Source organism: Diachasmimorpha longicaudata, chromosome 6, assembly GCF_034640455.1.
Source record: "Diachasmimorpha longicaudata isolate KC_UGA_2023 chromosome 6, iyDiaLong2, whole genome shotgun sequence".
NCBI classification, from domain to species: domain Eukaryota; kingdom Metazoa; phylum Arthropoda; class Insecta; order Hymenoptera; family Braconidae; genus Diachasmimorpha; species Diachasmimorpha longicaudata.
Genome location: NC_087230.1, coordinates 4,297,053 through 4,319,293, shown reverse-complemented (window position 1 = coordinate 4,319,293; position 22,241 = coordinate 4,297,053). Strand labels below are relative to the sequence as shown.

General features: G+C 39.6%; 6 protein-coding genes across 9 annotated transcripts; 2 read left to right on the top strand and 4 right to left on the bottom strand.

Moving 5' to 3' along the window:
* Positions 1–1,259: 1,259 nt before the first annotated feature.
* Positions 1,260–3,521, bottom strand: LOC135163255 (SAP domain-containing ribonucleoprotein). 2 transcript variants are annotated; one of them, XM_064122517.1, is made up of 6 exons: positions 3,362–3,521; positions 2,869–2,965; positions 2,514–2,575; positions 2,017–2,382; positions 1,844–1,915; positions 1,260–1,764 (listed from the first exon to the last, which is right to left on the bottom strand). In XM_064122517.1, exons 1-6 carry the CDS (start codon positions 3,410–3,412, stop codon positions 1,666–1,668), a joined length of 747 nt encoding a protein of 248 aa, XP_063978587.1. In that variant the 5' UTR covers positions 3,413–3,521; the 3' UTR covers positions 1,260–1,665. The 2 variants fall into 2 exon arrangements, with proteins under 2 accessions (XP_063978587.1, XP_063978588.1); XM_064122518.1 differs by having other exon boundaries at positions 2,872–2,965.
* Positions 3,522–4,814: 1,293 nt separating this feature from the next.
* On the bottom strand, positions 4,815–7,068 carry LOC135163251 (uncharacterized). The gene is made up of 4 exons (XM_064122509.1): positions 6,993–7,068; positions 6,504–6,921; positions 5,397–5,827; positions 4,815–5,254 (listed from the first exon to the last, which is right to left on the bottom strand). Exons 2-4 carry the CDS (start codon positions 6,661–6,663, stop codon positions 5,039–5,041), a joined length of 807 nt encoding a protein of 268 aa, XP_063978579.1. The 5' UTR covers positions 6,664–6,921; positions 6,993–7,068; the 3' UTR covers positions 4,815–5,038.
* Positions 7,069–7,454: 386 nt separating this feature from the next.
* On the top strand, positions 7,455–15,176 carry LOC135163228 (protein Jumonji). Of its 2 annotated transcripts, none has more exons than XM_064122478.1 (6): positions 7,455–7,579; positions 7,800–8,000; positions 8,165–12,671; positions 12,922–13,479; positions 13,563–13,865; positions 14,044–15,176. In XM_064122478.1, the coding sequence occupies exons 2-6, from the start codon at positions 7,915–7,917 to the stop codon at positions 14,125–14,127; spliced, it is 5,538 nt and encodes a 1,845-aa protein (XP_063978548.1). In that variant the 5' UTR covers positions 7,455–7,579; positions 7,800–7,914; the 3' UTR covers positions 14,128–15,176. The 2 variants fall into 2 exon arrangements, with proteins under 2 accessions (XP_063978548.1, XP_063978547.1); XM_064122477.1 differs by having other exon boundaries at positions 7,472–7,628.
* Positions 14,407–17,741, bottom strand: LOC135163235 (solute carrier family 35 member C2). Its single transcript, XM_064122488.1, has 7 exons — positions 17,093–17,741; positions 16,713–17,014; positions 16,329–16,549; positions 16,089–16,161; positions 15,611–15,863; positions 15,313–15,488; positions 14,407–15,137 (listed from the first exon to the last, which is right to left on the bottom strand). The coding sequence occupies exons 2-7, from the start codon at positions 16,914–16,916 to the stop codon at positions 14,781–14,783; spliced, it is 1,284 nt and encodes a 427-aa protein (XP_063978558.1). The 5' UTR covers positions 16,917–17,014; positions 17,093–17,741; the 3' UTR covers positions 14,407–14,780.
* A 142-nt stretch (positions 17,742–17,883) lies between these two features.
* On the bottom strand, positions 17,884–19,595 carry LOC135163246 (SOSS complex subunit B homolog). Of its 2 annotated transcripts, none has more exons than XM_064122503.1 (3): positions 19,391–19,595; positions 18,451–19,012; positions 17,884–18,306 (listed from the first exon to the last, which is right to left on the bottom strand). In XM_064122503.1, the coding sequence occupies exons 2-3, from the start codon at positions 18,904–18,906 to the stop codon at positions 18,091–18,093; spliced, it is 672 nt and encodes a 223-aa protein (XP_063978573.1). In that variant the 5' UTR covers positions 18,907–19,012; positions 19,391–19,595; the 3' UTR covers positions 17,884–18,090. The 2 variants fall into 2 exon arrangements, with proteins under 2 accessions (XP_063978573.1, XP_063978574.1); XM_064122504.1 differs by lacking the exon at positions 19,391–19,595 and adding an exon at positions 19,101–19,243.
* Positions 19,596–19,655: 60 nt separating this feature from the next.
* L(2)k09848 (lethal (2) k09848) lies at positions 19,656–21,855 on the top strand. The gene is made up of 6 exons (XM_064122490.1): positions 19,656–19,855; positions 19,987–20,134; positions 20,232–20,327; positions 20,547–20,853; positions 20,939–21,036; positions 21,183–21,855. The coding sequence occupies exons 1-6, from the start codon at positions 19,798–19,800 to the stop codon at positions 21,667–21,669; spliced, it is 1,194 nt and encodes a 397-aa protein (XP_063978560.1). The 5' UTR covers positions 19,656–19,797; the 3' UTR covers positions 21,670–21,855.
* Positions 21,856–22,241: the final 386 nt, after the last annotated feature.

The following is a 22,241-nucleotide window of genomic DNA, read 5'->3' as shown; positions in this document are numbered from 1 at the left end:
CTGCGCAACAGGAGGGAATAATGTGAGAATAATTGAAAAGGTAATGGGCAAATTAGTGTTGCCATTGTGATTGGATTACACTTAGTATTACAATATTTCGCTTTTTATTTCCAATCGATAATATCGAGACAATTGTACCATTATTTCTCTTTCTGGTATCTCGGCACAAGAGTGACGAGGGAAGAAAAAAAACGAGAGGGGTTTTATCTTCTTGTTTCAATTGGAAATTCATGATGTTGCCTTTCAATAATGTATTCAGTACCTCAAGGTTCTCGTGTGGTGGTGAAATATTCAATTCGACGTTCAGTCGATCCAAGAATTTAACTTAATGAATGAATTATAAATTAATTCGCGGGTAGAAAAAAAAATGGTTGAATTTTATTGAGGAATGCCGGTCATGATGGGAAATTTTATTTCATTCGCGACGAATGGAAAATGTGATAAATGTCCTTTAAATTAGATTTTTTATAAAGCTTTAATTTAATCGCGGGGAGGAATTATTCGAGGCTGGTAATGTGAAGCTCGAGGATTAGTGATTTTTTTTATTTACACACTCGTGATGAATTACTTTTTTCGTTTTTATTTTCCAGTGAATGCAATTTAATTCATAGTCGTCCTGTTTTTGAGCGAAAAACATACGCATAATTACTATTTTTTTCTATGGGGGTTGCGATTTTTAATGGAGGTTGTTAATGTAAATTGGCTCTGCTATACGGTACGAAGATCTTTGTTTTTTGTTTTAATTTTTTTTTCTATCTCCCAGTATACAATTTATCGATATGAAAAATAAAATTCTTGGTCTCATAGACCGTTTTCTCATTTGTATACATAATATTTATGAAATGAAAGCCTGATTATATCTAGAAAATGAAATAAAAAAATTAATTTTTTGCGTAAAAATTGTTTTCTAATTTATTGCCTTTTTCAATCCATCGAAACAATCATGAATAAATCTTTAAATTAAATGCGAGGATTAATGAACTTTTCTTTATTTCCACAAGTGATTAATTAATTTTAACCTCGTCACATAAACTTCTTGGTCTCGTAGACCGTTTCCTCATTAATAGACCTAATATTTATGAATTAAAAGCGTAATTATATCTAAAAAATCAAATGAACGAATTAATTTTTTTGCGTACAAACTTTATTAACTAAATTGTTTTTAACCTGTCCAAAAATCCCGGAAAAATTTGCAAATTAAATACAAGGATTAATGAACTCTTCTTTATTTACAAATGTGATTAATTAAGTTCGTCATCAATGAATATAATTGTTTATTTTGAATTTCAATTCCAAATTTTACTTTTTTGCTACCTCAGTATAAAGTATTTCAATGTGAAAAATTAATTTCTGAATTTTACATAGGATTTTTTAATTTTCATACGTGATATTTACGAAATAAAAGTTTCTTTATTTTTAGAAACAGAAGACATTAATTTTTTATGTAAACAGTGTATACTCATTCACCATCCAATGAATCTCTAAAATAATCATAAATGAAATGTCAACTCATATAAATGTACTTGAACATGGTTACTAACTCGAGAATGAAATGCCATGTTTAATTTGATGTTTTTTGATTGTTGATGAAGTTGTTCTTAGTGAAAAAACAAAGGGTTACAACTAAGGATCTAAGTTCGCTTTTTTGGTATACAGTACGGAATATCATTTGACGAGTTTGACTCTGTTAGGGAATGTTTTCTCTACTGGTTTAACGTCACCAAAACGAACTTTACGTTTTTCTATTCGAGCCTCGAGTTCAGCCTGAAATAATAAAAAAATATCATTAGTTTCCACTTCATTTTTTCCAAATTTTAATTATATTTATCAATTTTTTACTTACTTTCTGCATCAGTCGAGAGGTGCTAGTTCCAAATCTTTCCGATCTCTTCTTCAAGACGTCATAAGATGTATTCTAAAAGAGACGTAACCAATTAATTTCAAATGAAAATAATTAATTTTACCAAATGAAAGAATAATGAATGTTGTGGTCAATAGATTTTTTTATATACTTACAACAGGAGTTTTAACAGATGCAGAAGACTTTCCATTGCTCTGAGTCTCACTGTTGAATCTGGCAGACCTAGCCTCTTTCCTAGCAGACTCGGATACAACTCCGAACCTCTTAGCTCTCATCTCCAATCGCTCCTTAGTGCCCAGCTCCGAAATTTTGAGAACTTTTTTCGGTGGTTCACTAGTATCAGTCTCCTCAGGCTTTTCCTCCTTCTCCTCGGGTTCGATCCTCTTAACCTCCTCAATGACACGATTCCTATGGAGGACTATTTTTTTAGCCTGAGTGGGGCTAATGTCCTCTGTCGCTTGCCTCTTCTCCCCGACATCCTGGGAATCTGGCTTGGACGATAACTCCTCAATTTCCTCGTCCTATACATTAAAATAATTTCCACAAATCAGTAAATAATTTTTACAAAACATAAAACAATGTAAACTATTTTCCAAAATGAGATTTAGAAAGCAGTTCATGGGTAATTGATAGATTTGAAATGTCCGCTTACCTCAAGCACTGCATCTTCATCCAGGATTTCATCTGTCGTTTCGTCGAGACATAGATTAGCGTCTGCAAAATACAAAATTCACATAAATAAAGAATAATAAAATCTTTTAAAATAAAAGATGAACGAGAGATGAGGAAAATCAGGGAAAGCGAATTTTCTTTAATCCAAAGTATCTTCTAACTTAATAAAACGATTTTGATAATTCAGTCTCATTTCAAAGGGCTCAATAAAATTGGCAAAATGAAAAAAAAATCGACAATTTCACTCTGACAATTTCGAGTTATGCGCCCATTTATCCTCCACCATGAAGAGAAAAAAAAGTGTAGAAATAGAGTAGAAAACGAATAATATTCACCACCATGTATAGCAAGTTGGAGTCTCTCAACGAGTTCATTCTTATTTCCAGTGGTAGATAGTCCTCGTTGTTTCAAATCAGCTTTCAAGTCGGCGACCTATCAACACAAACAATGCACATTATTTTTGCAAGTAGAGGATAGGGTAAAAAGAACCAATTTCAATCATCAATCACTCACGATATAAATATGTTTTTAATCTTCACAACGACGCAAAATGATTGAAATGAGAGATTTTGATGATTCAACATGAGCTCTTTTTCTTTTTCCTTAGTTCAATAAAACAAATTGATAAGTATTTCATAAATAAATGAAACACATCGAATACGCCCTCAATTCTGATAATTAGTTGTCCAGATAAATCAGAAGTAACAGCTTATAACGAATAATTTAACAACCAACTAAAAAATACTGCACAGCTTCTACAAAATGAGGTTAAACCCGACATATTCTTGTATTCCTCCACAACATTAAAAACTCCAATACTAAACTTACCTTCATTTTCGACAGCTCACTCAGCCCCTTCTCGTACAAGGAATCAGCCATAACGTCAATTTAGTAATTTTCGATGGAAAAACACTTCCAAACTCAGTACTAGCTACACTCTGAACTTAGATGTTTACCGTTCAAAAGTTACTGTGGTACTGAACTTCGGGAGCGTTCCCTGGCAGAGCGTGAGCCTCGAAAAATGGCGGAGTGGAGGAAAAATGAGGAGTGGGGGGTCTTGAAGGCGCCGATACCTGCGTTAAGTAGGAGGGGCTTAAGTAGAGGCGCAGTTTTGGGGATTTTAGTGACGCCAGCGGCGTTGTAGTACCTCACCCCAGAAGACGCAGGGCGCCACACGCAATGCTGGGGTGTCTGCCGGTCTGACGCCAACAATTAGTGACAGCAAAGATTATAGGGGAGATTACTAACCCTTATGGAGCGGCTACAACCATAAAATTTAGTAGCGGAGGCGCATGAACTACAATAATGAACGTACCTGTCGGCAAGGGATTAACGGAGTACGTGACATGTCATTCGGGACAGCCAATGATGCGATTCTTCTAAGGCCCCGGGAATATTCTAGAATCGATTTTTTTGTTTTTCGCATTTTCCTCGGCACCTAAGACTCCTAGAGCAAAAAGGGCCCGAATTCGCGATGACCCTTTTTTCGCCGATATCTCAGAAGATAATGTAGATATCACAATTTAACCAACAGCTTTCGACGCCTGTGCAATGCATTGCGTGTGGCGCCCCTCCTCTTCTGGGGTTAGAGACTATGACGCCGCTGGCGTCACTCAAACCCCCAGAACTGAGCCTCTACTTTAATCCGTCCTCTTGGGTACTTCATGGGAATCCGCGTAATCCTTGATTGGTGACCCTGGGAGAGAACCGCAAACTACAGCGCCTTGTTTGTTATGCATTGCAATCAATTGGCTGATCGAAAGAGTTTGAAAAAATTGAATTTCCTCATTGAAGTGTCTGAAAAGCTACAGTCCTTCCAAACAACGCAGTTTTCAAGATTACTGGTTTACAAAAATTATTTCAGAGATAATTTTTTTTTGCCTTCCGAGACGGGCTGTTGCGGGAATGATTTCGATGCTCGCGGTACACACTCTGATCTTAAGATTAGGATTTCTGTAGAAAGAAAACAGGGAATTGGCTCGAAGAAGTCTAAGTTCTGGAGATAGTGACAGTGCAACAAAATGATTTTGTTGGTCTTCAGAATTAAGAGACACTGTCACTCTGCAAAAACATATTGTTTTTAGTTACCTAATTAATGCACATTCGAGACAATCCATGTGACTTAGAAATTTCATAATGATTATTTATAACTCTTATTTCATAGATAGGTGTTAAATGAATTGTTGTACACATTTTTTCCAATCGACAATACGTTTAAATATCCAATATAAATATGACAATATTCAATATAATCTGAATATAAATATAGATTATTCTAATCAAATCTTTAATCTAAATATAACAATTAACTAATTATTAAAAAATTATGATTTAGTTATTTTATGTCATCTTATGCATTATTACTAAGGTACTCAGTCAATTATCTATTTATTCAACTTCTTAGAAATTTATGATTAAGTTATTTTATGTTATCTTATTCATTATTACTAAGGTACTCATTTAATTGTGCATTTATTCAACTCCTTTGGATAATCCTTCCCCCTATCATACTCTCAGATTAGGATAACTTAACCTACTAATCGGTAGGTCATATTCATAATTGTTGCCACATGTCATGAGTTTCCTGAGGTTGGGGAAGGGTCCGAGAGTGATATGTTGAACAAGCCCAAGTATTTTCCACTTCAAGCTTAAAAAGGTCGGCTGTGTCTTTTCACGTTCCAACGTCGCGGAACTCTTCAGCTCCTCCAATAGTGAAAGGTCCTGTGGGAGAATAAACACTGGCTGTTAATTTTTTAGAATTTTGATATGATACACTCAATACCACTGATTATAGACACATACATCGCTGTATCGATTATTTGTCAAATTAATTTAATTAATTAATCAATTCAAGGTTACTTACAATTTGCAAGGCCTGCTGGGCCATTTGCTTGCATTGATATGACAAACGGACGCTCGGAAGATTTAATGGGAGGTAATGAACAATAGCCTCAATCAGGCTCAAATGGTCGGCTTTTATGTGTAGGCTCCTGAGCTTTACATTATCCGCACAGATCTTCTGGAAGTTCTTGAAGCACTCATTGGTGTATGTGGAGGGAATGGATCGCTCCGAGAAGATGATGGTCAGGCTCTCCAGCTGATGAAAGTGTTTGTGCATAATTTCGGTGACTAAGATGACATCTTCTGAGCAGTCAACAGTGAGAAAGCTCGTGAACCGTCCCCGGGCATGGGCGATTGTTTGCCATGTGTGCGTGGGGTACGATTCGAGGTTCAATGTGTTTCCATCCTCGGGCCAGCTCCGGCTGGTAACGATGGCGTCCCACCTTTTGCAAACTGTAAACAGTAAATAATGGATAAGTGGATGGTTCCAGATGAAGATGTGTAAATAAAACTAATTAACTAAATGCCATTAGGCATTTAATTAATTCCATGTCATTAGGAATTTAATTAATTCATTAGCATATACAATTCTATCCTTAAATTCATTCTTGATTTACTACCTGGATTAAAGGGCCGGATTTTATTCTTTTCAATTATTAGCTAGTTAATTAAGTAAAATCTCGTAAAATGGAATAGACAGATATTTACAAAGATCGTAATACCCTAAGTTTCAAAATTCATTTCCAGAACTTAGGAACTAAATTATCGCAAAGCTGAAGTATTGAATGTTGAAGCAGCATGACGTCTGCTTCTAAGGCCATTCCAAAAGGATGAATAATCCGGGATTTCGCACAGATGGTAGGTCTCCCTCAAGGTTTTTTACACAAAGGTATGGGCCACCTTCAGGTAAAAACCCTTCACTAACTGCCCCCATCCGTCTGGTCCTTTCGGATTTTGTTACCTGCCTTTCGACTTGAAGGCTACTACTAGACGTTGCAGTTAGAATAAGTACAGAATAAGCTCAATCTTCATCCTGGAGATTTCCCTATGTATCGTCGCTTTTTAAAATGTTATATTACTCAATCGAAACATCTAGAACTGATCATCAGTGTCAAAATTCTCGACTTACCTCTGGTAGCAATCAACTTTTCCTTGGTTCCAAGCATCTTGAATATGTGGTCCAAACACTCAATGGGCAGCCGAGCTGTCAGGTCCTCCTGCACTGGCTGAATATCCGCCACTTCCTGGGGGGAAACTTCCCGGATGTTTCGCGTCCTTAGCATATTCATTATTGCAGAAGAATATCTTGTTCCAAGCTGCTATCAAACGAAATTCCACTGAAGCTCTCTGGAACCTGACTTAACTCACTCCACAGAAATGTTTTTAGGGGCGATCCTAATTTGAGGAGAGACGGAGGTAAAATGAGGATGCTGTTCGACTGGAATATTATTTGAACGGTCTCAGGGGTCAAACGTTAAAGATTTACTGCAAACCGCCGCCGAAGGTCCAAGGGTAAACAGCCCATTTCCTCCATCCCCCAGTTTCCCCTAAAAAAAATTTGGCATTGGTTCTAGCTGGGAAAAATACGAATATCAGAAAGGGCTAAAATTATTTTTACCTCTTTTCTCCGGAGTTTGAATTAAATTCGTCAACAGTAGCATCTGGTTCGCGGTTTCGCCTTATCCGGGACAAAATTGCACAACATTCTGCGTGACTCTAGGGACCCTAGGCGGTGCCATTAGAAGGACGCAGTTGATTGGACTAGGGGCGCGGCATCGATGGTCATTGGGAAAAATCCTAATTTCTCGAAACGGGAAAAGAAGTGGCAGGAGAGTAATGTCTATTGTAAACGACCCTTCCCCGAATTTTTCTCCTAAAAAAATTATTTATTCTTTCTCACAATCAAAATCATCCCTCCTTGAATTTAATGCATTTCCTCCCGCCCTCATCGTTGAATCCGATTCGCGGTTTCGTCTGATTCGTCGAAAAAAACTTCCTACCGAGACCCCTAGGGACCCTAGGGGCGTGCCCTCTCGAGACACCTGGCTGAAGTTGCATCAATAATGATTATTCTAGTAACCTCGATTTTAGGAATGCAATTCCATCCCCCTTGTTTCCATTCTTCGTGAATGTTTGTCACGTACACACGAAACAACAATATACACCTGGAGTGAAATTTCGACACCTATTCATATGGTTGTGGAGGTTCGGACAATTGCTGTCATCTAATAAGTCATTTCGATGCTAGTGACTGGTATTTATTATCTTTCAGGGGTGCATGCGATTTTCCCCAATGCATTTTTTTCCCTGTAAAATCCATGGCTCGTGGGTCTACGTGACCACAAATATTTTCAATCGATAATTTTCGTGGAAATTCAGAAGCTTTTCAGGAAAGTGATTGAAGATTCTTTAATTTATGTTCTAGTTGTTTGTGTTGGGGCCTCTTATTTTATTTGGCAAAATGAGGTGAAAATTGGAGAAGTCTGACGATTGGGAGGTTCTTCAAATTTTTACTGGAGCTGAGGGAATAAACGTTGACAATGGTCCTTGGACGAAATGATAAACGAAAGAGGAAGGAGGGTGATCTGGTGGATCTCATGGATCCAGCAACAGCTGCTCCAAAAAGGTATTTATTTTTATTCAGCGAGGGCGAGTGCTATTCTATTTTTCCCATTCTCCAGATATTTTCCATAAAAAAGAATATTTAATGTTTTCGAATACTTGAGAATCAATGAATTCTCCAGAATAATTAAGAATAGATTATCTTTGACACCTGGTTTATTTTTCCAGGGCGAAAGTCCACGCCCAGCGAAAATTTGCACAGGGAGTAGCGACGATATTCTCCCCTGTGGCACCGCTGATAAAAGACAAAGAGCGGCCGAAGCCAGGACTGGTAACCGAGCTGATAACGCACAAGCGCCCAAACACCGAGGACTTCCTTACGTTCCTGTGCTTTCGTGGGACGTCAATCCTCCCCCCAAGTCTGAACTTCTTCAACCAGTCCAAGAAAGAAAAATCGGAACCGAAGGCCCCACGTCGAGTTCACCCAACCCCTTCCTCGACGGCCCGCGCCCCTCCGACTCCGAATGCACCCGCAAAAACCGAGCGTGAAGATCCAAAGACCCCAGCACCCTCAAAGCCATTGACAGGGGTCCCCGTGACCAACAGCACCAAGAAAAAATTTCCGACTGTGCTGCACAAGCCTGTGGCGGTGAACAAATACAAGACAGCCACGTCAACCGTTCAAGCTTTGAAGAAGAAATACAAAGAACAGAGACTGGCTAAACAGAGAATAGAGAAGAAGCTGAAGACATCTGTCATGAGGACACGTTCCTCAGCAACTCGAGCCCTGCTGAAGTCCCCCCCAAAGTTATCGTCAAACGCAATTCTAAAGCATCTGGAGAAGAAGAGCCTCTGCCTGAGGAGCAGTGGATCGGTGGAGAAGGCAGCAAAGATCATTAAGCTGTCGCCGAAAGCCAAGAAGAAGCCCCTGAAGAAGAAGCTAGAAGAGAAGAGTGAATCTAGTGAAGATTCTGGTTCTGAGGACCAGTCAAACTCGAGGCGAGTCAAGTCAAAGCCCCCAGGGACCAGACAGACCACGAAAGAGGTGTCCAAGAAGGCTGGAAAGGTTAAATTGGAGGCTGGGAGGAGGGTGACTCGATCCCACCGAGAGCCAGTGCAGTCTCAAAACCAGAGACCCTCTAGGAAGACGAAAGAGGCTGCTGCTGTCTACATGGAGATTCTCAGTCGAAAGCTGGTGAGTCCTGACCTGGACCACGACGACAACATGTCGGTGGATAGTTTTCCAGAGGTGCCGAATGCTCGACGAGATTCAGCTGTCAAAAAGGCCCTGAACGAAAAGAGAAAAGCTCCCCAGGTGACAAAAAAGACTCAGGACGAGGAGAGGAAGATTGCGGTGAAGAAAAAGAATGCGAAGAACGCAAAGTACTCCGACAGCGAGGACAACGACTCTGTTGAATCCGAGAAGAGCAATCAGACCAGTGTGAAGACGAGGGCAATAACACGAAGGACATCAGTCGTTAAATCGTTGGTTCGGAATCTGCGATCAGCTGGCAAAAGCCCAGACCAAAAATTTAACAAGTTAACGACCAAAGTCCAGCAGGGGCCAAAAGCTGTAACCGCTCCCAAGGAGAAGAGGAAGCTGAAGCCCAAGCGAAAGAGTGATGACGAAAAGTCCAACTCTGGAGAGAAGCCGAGGAGCAAAAAACTGCCGAAGAAACCTGAGCTGGATGGGGAGTCAGATGAGGAGCCTTTGGGAGCAGTCTTGAGTAGAATAAGCAAGACGTCGAAGTCCTCGAAGGTCCAGACCAAGAGATCTCCCCAGAAGTCCAACAATTCAACCAAAAAATTTCCCCCCGAACCTGTGATAATGATCAAAAAGATGAACAAAATCTCCATAACCCCGAAGTGCTCCGACGACGAGGGCTCCTTTCGGGGGTTTAGTAAGAAGTCAGTGAGAAACGTGTCGAGTCCTTGTTCACTGAAAATGAACAATGACGTCCCCAAATCTGGAAAAACTGGAGATAATTGCGAGCAAGTGGATAAAGTGAAGGATTGTGATAAAGGGAGTGGACAGACTGATGGATTAATTCAAGAGAAAGTGAAGGGTGATCCTGAGAAATCGAGTAGCTCAACACCCGTGGATGATGGAGTTCATCCTCAGAAGGAGACCTCGCAACTTCCAATGACGAAGACACTAATTCCTGCTCCCGCCAAGGATGAGAAGAATTTCCTGGACGTGCCAACGCTCCAGTCGATGGGCCGCAAGGAGCGAGTGAACATGTCGACCGAGCAGATCGAGAAGTGGCTGAACGAGAGTTCAATGGTGAAAGAGGAGAGCAAGGCTGAGATGGAAACTGTGATTAATTTTTCCTATGGGATTGAGCCGGAGAAGCCCAAGCTGATAGTCCCAACAGTTCCAAAAATCATCACTCCTAGTCCCCACAATTCCTGTCACCTCTCGATCCCTACAAGGATCCAGCATCTGGTGCGTCCGGTGAACGTGGCAATTGCGAAGATCGCTGAAAGACAATTGAACAGTGATGGGAGTGGAAACAATCAGAAGGGCCTAAAGGCAGACAGTATCATCTTCTCGAGCACTGGGATAGCGACAGCAAAGACCCCCAGCATCCCCACGAACAGGAACAAGATAAACGCTGACATCAAGGAGATCATAAAGGGGAGGACAGTGAAGGGATTGGAGATTCAGGAGAAAGGCAATCAAGTCGTAGAAATTGAGGAGTCTGAGGTGAACAGTGCCAAGGTGGCCAGTGACAACGAGACTATCACGACCCCATCCCCCAATGATAAGAAGAAGAGTCAGACCCAGGGACGTAAGCCATTTGTCTCAAAGGTGAGAGAACGAAAGGTTTCCATTCCGAATTCGAATGCCTTCTCACCAGAGGATGAGAGCAGTGTTTACGCTTTTAAGAACGAGACAGAAACGCCGATTAACACGCCTTTCAGGCGAAAAATCCGGGAGACGATGAACGAAGTGAAGAAATCAGACATTGATAAGATGAATGATAAGACAGTTGTTGCTACTGAAAGTCTGGATAAACCGATTGGAGTCAAGCCAAAGCCACCAGATGCTCCTCTTATCAAGAACATGCCATCGATATGGAATAACGACAGCTGTTCCACCTCCATCGCAGTTCAGATTAACTTCAATGACCCCCAGGATCCCCAGACGATGAACACATCGTTCTATCCCCTTCAGTCTCGTCAGAACGGTTGCAAGAATCCCGAGAACACCAGCAACGAAATCTCCACCCAGACAGAGAACTCAAACTCAAACGAGGACGAGAGCAACACGACGCAAGTGTTCTACATTCCCCTGGAGAACGTCGGAAGGAACATGTCTCAGTTCACGAGTCTCCAAGGACAACCGTTGATTCAAGGAGTAGCTGTTAAACTCGGAACAGAGGGCCCTAATGGTCCCAACCAGCGAGTGCTGCTGCGAGCGCAGTTAGTGACGAAGCCACCGTTGACAGTCACCAGGTGTCCACCCATTGGAACTGTTCAGCCAACGACGAGGGCCCCCCAGGGAACACTGGCTCCCGTGCCATCGACATCAGCCACTGTTTCCCCAGCTTCTCCAATTAAAGTGGATAAAAAAATACCTGGCAAATCGGTATCAGCTGATCCTGAGACCCCAGAGAAAATGAAGAAGCCAGTGACGAAGGCTGTGGCTCGCGAGCCAAAGAAGAAGTCCGCAGAGGGAGGGAAGAAATCGGAGAATCAGAAGCGCCAGGAGAAGAGAACGAAGAAGACCTCGACTTCCAATGAGACTGAATCCCTGTCGTCGACGCAGAGTGGATCTCTCGGGGCTTCGGTGATTAGCGAGGGGTCGGAGGCTCGTCTGGCAGATGCTCCTACCTTTCATCCGACTGAGAAGGACTTCCAGGATCCCCTGGAGTACATTGAGAAGATTCGCCCTCTTGCCGAGAAATACGGCATCTGCAAAGTGGTGCCTCCATCAAATTTTAAACCTGAATGCAAGGTGTCTGATGACATGAGGTTCACTGCTTACAATCAGTACATTCACAGGATGCTGCATCGCTGGGGGCCTAATGTCAAGGAGATGATGGCGATAAAGAAATATCTGGCAACTCAATCGATAACACTGTCACAGCCACCGTGGATTGGGGGAATGGAGGTGGACCTGCCGCATTTGTATCAGACTGTCCAGAGTCTCGGTGGCCTTAAGGAGGTCATCGAGAAGAAAAAGTGGCAGAAGGTCGCGGATGGCATGAAGATTCCTAAATCCGCGCAGGATAGGGTGACGAAGCTCGATGATATTTACTGCAAATATCTTCTTCCTTATGACACACTCAGCACTGAAGAACGAGAGAAACTTTTTGAGGACGTAGAGACTGAGTGGAGAAGGAGGGAGAGCAAGGCTCTGGAAAGGCTGAACGACTCCACCACTTCTTTATCGTCTGTCGACACCAGCAATAATGAGGAAGAAGAAGATGAGGACAGCTCTGATGATACGGAGGAGTGCATTGTCAAGGGCAGGAATATGCCGCTCAATGCGTTCTACAGGATCGCCAGGAACACCCAGAGAATGTGGTTCGGGGAGAGCAATCAGAGGAATCAGGGGAATGAGAGCGAGGCGTCCTCCGGGGAAGTGGAGAACGCTTTCTGGAGGCATGTGTCCGAGAGGAAGAGGCATGTCTGTGTTCATGCTGCTAGTATTGATTCTAGTGGACGTGGGTTCGGATTCTCTGTCGCCAAGAATAGCCCTTTCGCCAGGCATCCTTGGAATTTGAAGGTATTTTGATTATTTAATAAAATGTAGTTCGATAAAATGAGTTGGGTAATTTATTAAAAGAAAACATTTTCTAGTAAAAAAATTATTTCGCAGAGCAATTCTCCAGGAAAATTTTTGAATAGAAAAAGTTCCCAGAGATTTTTCACAAATCAAAAAAAATCTTAAACCATCTTAATATTCTGGAGAATTTCTATTGAATATCCAATACAACGATTGCCTCATACTGATATCGATTTTCATTCATTTCTAGGTATTGACAAATAATTCGGGATCAGTTCTGCGAGCCCTAGGGCCCCTCATGGGTGTGACAATCCCCACAATCCACGTGGGGATGCTCTTCAGTGCTTGTTGCTGGTACAGAGACCCCCACGGTCTTCCCTGGATCGAGTACCTCCACACAGGAGCGAAAAAAATTTGGTATGGAATACCAAATGAGCTAAATGATAACTTCAGAGAGGCTCTTTCGAAAATGGTACCCAGGTTCTGCAAGAATAAGAAAATCTGGCTGCCAAGTGACACTGCCATGGTTCCACCTGAGATGCTGGTCTCCAATGGTGTTCCCCTTTGCCGGACTGTCCAAGAACCCGGGCAGTTTATCATCGTTTTCCCGAAGGCCTTCACCTCCAGCATTTGCACGGGGTACGTGGTGTCGGAGAGCGTTTACTTCGCCCAGACAACTTGGCTGGAGAATGCTGAGGAGATTTTCAAGGATCTGCAAGACAGCTGTGAACCCTCCATGTTCTCATTCGAGAGATTAATGTTCAGTATTATCAATGACTCCAGGTCGCATATTGATATTTTGAAACAGGTGAGGTGACTTTATCATCAGAAAAAAAATCTATTTATTATTTAATCCTATGGTGTAATGTCTTTTAATTTTTTGAAATGTAGATACTGCCAGTTATGATAAAGATAAGAGAAAAAGAGCTGCACTATCGTCAGCAATTGGAGTGCTATGGTTTATCGAAGAAGGAGAAATTACCACTGCCAGATAATGGCAAACGAAAGAAAGCTGTCAAAGTGAAGGATGACGACGGAGATTTTGAGTGTGAAACATGCCGGATGAATCTCTTCGTTTCACTTATGAATAATTCACAGGACGACAGCACCTATTGTCTCCCCCACGCTTTGCAATTAATTGTGCATAAGAAGCAGGTTTTGAAACACTGTACTTTGAAGTACACATATAGTGAGGTAAGTTAATGCATTAGTGAGTCCAATATTTTGCTTCAATGACTGAATTTAGCTAAGTAATTTTTTTTACAATCAGCTCAAGTTTTTAATAACATTACAATTCTGATCAATTTGTAATTTAAGTAAGATATTAATTTAAAATGAAATTTTCTAATTGGGATACATTTTTATTTCACAGGATGAACTAGACGATCTCATCCACAAATTAGAAGACAGAATCGAGGCAAAATCAAAGAAAAAATCATCGAAACAGTCAGAATAAGGGCCCACTCACCCCGAGTTTGCAATTAATAAGTCTAGAGGCACAAGGAAAAATTGTATCCTCAAAATTTCCACATCACATATATTAAGTGCCAAATGTCATAATAATTTCCCATCGCATCAGCCTTAATTTAAACCTAGATTAATTAAAGCGCATTAATTAGTGTACAATAATGAACATAGAAGAGTTTACTTACATTATTTATCGGCAATTAGTCGTGGTTACTACCACCAATGATATTTAATCAATTTTACCATTGAGTTAAGGAAAAGTCAGTGGTATAAGAGACGTAATTCGTTTATTTAATTACACATTTTACATACATACTTTGAATGCATTGACCAATGAATTAGATAAAAATTATGGACGAGTGATCGAACGATCATCGGTGGTTACAGAAGAAAAAAAAATGACAAAAATTTCTTCGATGACTATTTCGAAAAAACATGAACATTTGTGCGTAATTCAATGATAAATTACAAAATAGAAAATAAATGCTCTTGATTCTTATTCGAGCAATGGAAGGCTTTTATACATAATTATTAAATGGATACAGTGGTACGAGCAATTGACAAAAAGCAACTACATACGTATACAAATTACTCAAACAATAACAAAATAAATATCCGTTAGTGGAATGATAAAGCAAACTCCTATGACTGTTCTCTTCGTTGCAATATATCAAAAAGTACATCACTGTTATTGTCCTTGTCCTTGAAATCATCCTCATCGTCTGTACTGAAATTAGAACTCAGCAGATTCGTCAGAGATGTTGATTTTTCATTCAGCAATGGCACATTTGTTCCACCCGTATCATCGAATGTTGAGGTATTGCTTGTGACTGAATTGGAATGTAACTCGAGATTGTCAGACATTTGTTTCTTATGAAGTAGAATTTTTTGTATCACGTGAAGGGTTATGCCGCCGAGACACACCAATAGACCTATTGCATTCAGGCCACTCATCTCATCGCCTTTAAATTCAACAGCTAATACGACGGTACACAATTCCTGTATTGAAAAAGTGAAAATAGAGCATTATATATAGTACGCCAGGTGTGCATTTTAATTTATTTAATCCTTTGTTTGTTTTGGAGAATTAAAATGCAATGCAGCGAATTTTTAAAATTCTGGAAAAAAATTGCAATTTTGGAAAGACAGACAGAAAATATTTGTAAATATTTACCTTAACAATATTGGAGATCGAGAGAGTAAGACTAGATGTATGTGTAACAACCATATACTCTGCAATTTCCATAATAAATGCTAGTATGGCACCACCCAAGACAGCCCCTACTGTCCAGCTAACGAGGCCTGACTGGCTCCAGTCAATAGAATGCAGTTCTGCATACAGTTTGCCACCTTACAAAGACCCAAAATTATTTTTCATTCATTAAAAAAACTATGTTTTTTAACAGTATTAAAAATCATTAGTCGTTAGAGACACAAGAGGAGTAATTGTTGTTCTGAACGTGAAAACTCACTCTCGAACCACACGACGAGTGGAATTATGGCAATCAACATCCAAGGTTGCATGTAGTAAATCATATCGATGGGGTTGTTGAGGCCAAGTTTGGACTTCTGCATTATCAACTGGGCCATCGTCCAGCGAATTCCACTCAGGAAGGAGGCCGCCAGACACAGCAGAAAGCCAAGTAGTTGAAATTGGGTGGATTTGTACGTGAACATTATTAATCCTGTGGATATCATGCTCACAACTCCAACGAGTGACCATGACTGTAAAAAAAAGGATTATTCAAATTAACCAATAAAGTTATTCCATGACAATTTTAATTCTTTGAATCGAAAAATTCAGTTTTTCAATTGGCGAATTCATTCTCTCTCTGATTGCATTCATAATTTTGTATTTTGGTGAGAGTGAATTTATAAAAATTTTTGAATATTTTATCTAGTTAGTTTTTGAGTAATTTGTTGCAACAAAGGGGAAGAAATATGAAATACCTTTCTCTCCAGATGAAAAAGTAGAGAGAATCCAAGGATGAAGATAATCGCTGTAGATTTAGTCATCGTGTACCTGTGATTAAAAAAACATGGGAATAATCAGAGCAATAAATTTTGTGAATATTTTCCTTGACACAAGGTAAACCTTGGTTTTCTTATTCCTCAGCAAAAACTTCAACGAAAGACCTTCGGAGGCTAATCGCCGGAGTTTTAGATAATAGACGGAGAATTGAGACTCACAATGACACGGTGATCATGGAGATGGCCCAATTGGAGAAGCCAATGTCCAGTCCACTGGCGATGCCAGGTGGAGCAATGGTGGAAATGATGCTGGGCCACGTCGGGCGCATTTGTTGATGGCTCCTGGAGTTCATGCATCTCAGGAAATTCTTGATGACAGCCGAGAGAGACCACTTGACGATCAGGTGGCATAATACAGTGGAGAGAGGATAGTGGTATTTCTAATTGACAATTAATCAATAATTAATAATTATTCACTATAATCCACAATCAATTAACCCCTCAATCTTAAAAAATCACAGAATTTTCTTATACATTTCAAGAACTGAGGTTTTTTCTCTCTTGCAAAGAACTATCTTAACTAATAATTGTCAACAAACTCACGTGATTAAACCACTGCTGAAAAAATGTGAGTCCTACTGATAGAACAAAATAAAATCCAATTAAAACCAGGGAAACAACAACTGTTCGTCCAAATGTTTTTCCGCCTTTGGTGGTCGGTTGGTAGTCCTCCGCATGCTGGAGATAATACTCCGTGGTATCCGGATCATTCCTCGCAATTTCATACTTGATATCCGATCTTGGCATATTTAATTTATCAATTTTATAACTTATTATTTATCTCGAATAACATCACATGTTTCGGATTCTACAGTTTTTCCATTGCACCATGATTCTCCTGCGATCTGTAATGCACCAGATGTTACTGATACTCAACGAAACTGATTGACTAATTAAATAACTCATTATTGTCCATTGATTACCTTTGTTGCCCAGCGAGTACCAGTCCCCCGGGATCGATATTACCTGGAGATCACTCGATTCTGATTGTAAATATAACCTCAAAAGGCTCGTCACATATTTTCCCCACGAAAATCGTCACTCTTCCAGCAGTTCGATAATTAATTCACCCAAATGTTGAGTTATTAATTGACCAGTTGGACTGGGGGAGCTGGAGGCACTATATTTACATTATCAATCGGGAACGACTTGGGAATATATAAATTATGGATATTCGCAGGAGACCACTGTTGGCTCGCCGTACGTCAACGTCATTTGAACGAGATTGTAGCTCGATGGAGATGTGCGATACGACTTTTGTCTCGTGGCATTATTGTCGTCATGGGAGATAAATTATTGTTGTTGATGAGATTATATTTAATGGCATTCCAGGGAATATTTGAGGTGCTGAATATTTAAACCGATTCAATACCGATATTTTCTAAACTTTTTTGGTATTTCCATGGATTTTTTTGTATTCAATGTCTGGCAGTCGTTTACTACTTTTTTTATTTTATTGTCTATTTTTTTAAATTACTGATAGTAACAAGGGAAATTCCATCATCAGAATTTGGAAAAAAGCAAGTTTGAAAAAGATTTGAAACAAAAAATCAAAAGCATGTCGACTGTTATTGATTTTCCATCGCTACTGTTCTCAACTAATTCTAATTCTTTACAAAAAAAAATCTAATACTAAGGAAATCGCCTTTGAATCCCCTTTTTTCCTCGTGAATAAAAAATTCCATCGGATTAAACTCCAATTACAACACTCATATACAAATATGGTACAAGTATTATTCCAAACAATCTTACAATCACGATTCAATCAAATAAATCGCTACATACGAACTAACTCTTAGGTAACATTACAAAATTACAATGATCAATAGCACTTAGATTGGCTCCGATTGTGGATAACTCCAGTAAATTCGTCATTTAGAAAACGAGTCGTTGAGTCGTTTGAAGAAATTGGCAGAAAGTATTATCTGCGCTCATTACGGCCACCATTCCTATATCCCGTTTTGCCCCTTACATTTGTTTTTCCAGTGGTTTTCGAGGTACCCCCCTCGCCGCTGAACCTCGCCGAGCCTCCCGGAAGTCCTGCGGTCGTGTTTCCGGAATTATTTCCTGCTTTTGTTGAGTTGCCAGTGGAGGCTGTTGAAGAAGTCGAGGCTGTGGATGACGTCGTGTTTGTCGCCTGAAGAATTAATTAATTTTTTACTCATATTTCGAATACTTTAATTATTCATTAATTATTTTACCCTGAAAAGTACGCAAATCAGTCAAGTGAATAAAGCAGCACAAATGCCTTTTGGGCCAATTAAATGAACAAATCAATTACCAAAGTCTGTCTGGATCCACCAGACACATTATTGGCATTCCCATTGTTAACAATATTGCTGTTAATACTGCTGCCAGGTGGTCCTGAACCCCCCTGATTGACCAGCTGTTGCGCCAGTGCTGGGTTGGGCTCACTCATGTTCATCTGTTCATTGATGACCATGCAGAACTCCCCAATCTTCTGAATGTCGCCATTCTTCCCCGAGTAAAGTGTCAAGCACTGTCTCCATACTGATGCATAGCCTTTGGTCAACCTGACGATGTCCCCGGGCACTAGCAACTGTCCTGGCTCGTCCCATATCGAGACATTCATGCAGGCTGTGCTATCTGCCACTTTAAAAGTCCTCACTTCACGATTTTCCTTTGTTATCGTGGGGTGGCCCACCTCAAGCACTATAAACATAACGTTTATGTTCTTCTGGCCTGGCCGAATGTCTTTTATGCAGACGAACTCCATTGTTTATTGTTTCCCACAGTTCAATTAAGTTTTTGACTCGTTGATTTTGTTATTCATTCTCTGGTTTATTCGTCTCGTCGTTTGGCTTTGGAACTCATCTGCAGGTCTGAGAAATTGGAATGGAAAATGTTGACTGTTAATATTAGAATAAATTATTTTTGGAGTAGAAAATAAATTGGTTATGAATAATTTACAGGGAAAAATGAGTGTTTCAATTGTCCCTGAATCGTACGAAGAAAAACTAATGATTATTCAACTTTAATTGTCGACGTAGTGCAAATGGTGGAATTTGTTACTATTCAAAAAAATTTATTGTTAAATTATGAGGACATCTGAATTAAAATTTCTGAGCCAAAGCGTCAAAAAACTCAAATGAAAGTTGATACTCCCCTCCAAATATTGAAAACAATTCCACCAAAAAAAAAGTAAACGTGTTTGGCTGTCCATAGTGGACTTGTCATAAATAATAGATGAATTAACATACGTTGCTGAATCTTCATTTTCTCCATTTGCGATGTAAAGAAAAGCTCGTCGAGGAGAATTCCAATAAATACTTTTAGCAGTCGACGTAAACATTAACTATAAATTAACAATATCTAATTGTTGATTCCACAAGTGACTGTGTCAATTCTGAGATCGAGGTTAGGACAGATATGAACAACAAATAAGTTAGAAGCTCTCACAAGTGGTCAGCAACGACTGGTGGAGGCCAATGAGAGGACTTCCATACCCCCAAAATGTCTCTATAATATACGCAAGCCTCAGGATTTTGCTACAGTCAGGTGATCTCGTACTGAGATGAACACGTGGTCACACGAGGGTGTCCAGTGTTATTGTTTGTAAAGTTCTGACAATTTTTTTCTATATTTATTGTTTAATCCAGTGCTAGTGATGGAGTCCAAAGATGAGTTCGATTTATACGTTGGAGGAAAATCAGGTGTCTTCAAAGGTACAAATATATTCGTTCGACTGGTGATTTACTTCATAACCATGATAAACACTCCAAAAAGTTTTTAATCATTTTTTATTTTGCTTTGATGGAGATAACATTATGCTAATTGTCTCCATTGTTATTAACAGGGATCAAATATGAAAAGAGTCTCTGTAAAATGAAGAATTTGCAGAGTTTAGTTTCCATAACTAGTGATCATGAGGTGACAGCAATGGCCTGGAGTGATGAGAATGAAGATGAGGTTCTCATTGGATATGGAACAAAGGAGAAGAAAGGGTACATTTGACAAAAATGATTGCACACGCTAGAACTATCATCACCCATTTCTCATTATTTATTCTTTTTTATAATCTGAATTGATCTCGATTTTTAGAATAAAAATCTACGAGTGTGGGACTTCATCATTCGTTTCGACATTCACTTGCGAAGCCGGAGAGGGCCCCATCAGGGGTATCTCACGTCACGATGAGTATGTTTTGAATTTTTATAAAAAAGTTTATTGATTTTTGAGTTGGAGAATGATCGGGTGGAATTTTTTAATGTATTTTATTTCCATTTTAATTTTTTATTGAATATTGAGGTAGGAAAATTTATAAAAGTCAATGAATTCATTTAATAGGTAAAACATCGAGACTTTTCTGACCAACAAATTAATATAGAAATAATAAATAAATTCTGGACTTTTCAGTGCAATATTAACAGCTGTGGAATCTGGACACGTGAAGCTCTGGAGGCATGAGGAGGATGGTGAGCTTCTAATCGATGCAGGCAAAAATCTCCACCGAATGAGACCCTCAAACATCGACAAAAATATCATCGCCACTGGTGGTAACGAACACAAACTCCAGTTATTCGATTTAGAAAAGAAAACGAGGATATTTGAAGAAAAGAACGTACGTCATGACTGGCTGGAGCTGAAGGTTCCCCTCTGGATATCTGACATTGGGTTTTTGTCGGAGTCCTCGCAGATTGCCACGTGCAGTAGATATGGACATGTCATTATCATAACCGAAAATGAATTAATTAATTGAAGAACCCAAATTGAATTGATTAATGTCAATCGTTCGTTTCTTTTAACAGGTTCGATTGTACGATCCTAGTGCTCAAAGACGTCCAGTTATTAATTTAGAAGTGAAGGACCAAGCCTTAACGACTCTAGCTCTAGCTCCAAAGGAGAAGTAAGATTTCATTTTCTATTTTTATTCTTTCCTTTTGTTTGCATCGTAACTATTTTTCTCCTAATTCTGAATTAATTATAGTTATTATCTATATAATTATAAATTTACCAGTAAATCATTCATTAATTGACACTAAAATATTCCAGACACATCATCGTTGGTTCTGGGAAAGGCATGATGAACCTCATAGACTTCCGAAGTCCAGGAAGGGTATTAAACACTTACAAAGACTCTGCTGGCAGTATAACATCGATCGCCTGCTCGAGGAGACATCCCTACGTGGTGAGTGTCGGCCTCGACAGGCACTTGCGTGTACACCACCTCGACACAAAGCAACTCCTGCACAAGACGTACCTGACCTCGAGGTTGAGCTGCATGATCATGCGCTCAAACGCCACCCTGGATATAAAACGCTCCGAGAAGGAGAAAAGAGTAGAAAAGGGCGTGACTGATGTAACTGAAGACGATGAGGAGAAAGAAGCCAAGGTCACTAACGAATGCGACGAGATTTTCAACAAGATGACGGTGATCGAGGGGGAGGCTGACGAGGCTATCCTTCTTGAGGAGAAAAAGAGGGCTCTGTCTTCCAGTACTAGAAGAAATCCAGCGCACAAGAGAAATCGAGTCAAGTGAAGAGGAAACTCGAATGATTTTAGGGGGTATGAACTTCAGATTTGAAAATTTATGGAACTATTTTTACATATTCTTCTCATCGTTGGACTAATGGAGGATGGAAAGGGATTCTCGATTTTTGCATTAATAAATTTATATATTTGTATTGCAAATGAGAATAAAGGTCTTATTGACGTTTTGATTTTTCGTCTATCATGTTCAGTTTGTCGTGTAAAATGTCGAATATTTATTAATTATAATCCTATTAACGACATTAGTGGTCACGATAGGATAGTTTATCATAAATATCCAGACCCAATGACACCATTTCAAATCAAATGAATTGCGAAACTAAAGTATTTTTAACATTTTTATCGCCACTGGCGACTTGAGAATGTTCTTTTCGAATTGTAGATTAATGAATCCCAGCGTTTGTATTCTAAATGAAAATAAACCATCATCTCCAAGTCTAATTGATGTTTTTCTCTCCGCTTCCTAAATCATTTTATATCAACAAATTTAATTTTTGACTTCAGAGAAGTAAAAAATTAAAAGGCACATTACCCATTAAATTTCTCCTTCCATTCCTGCTG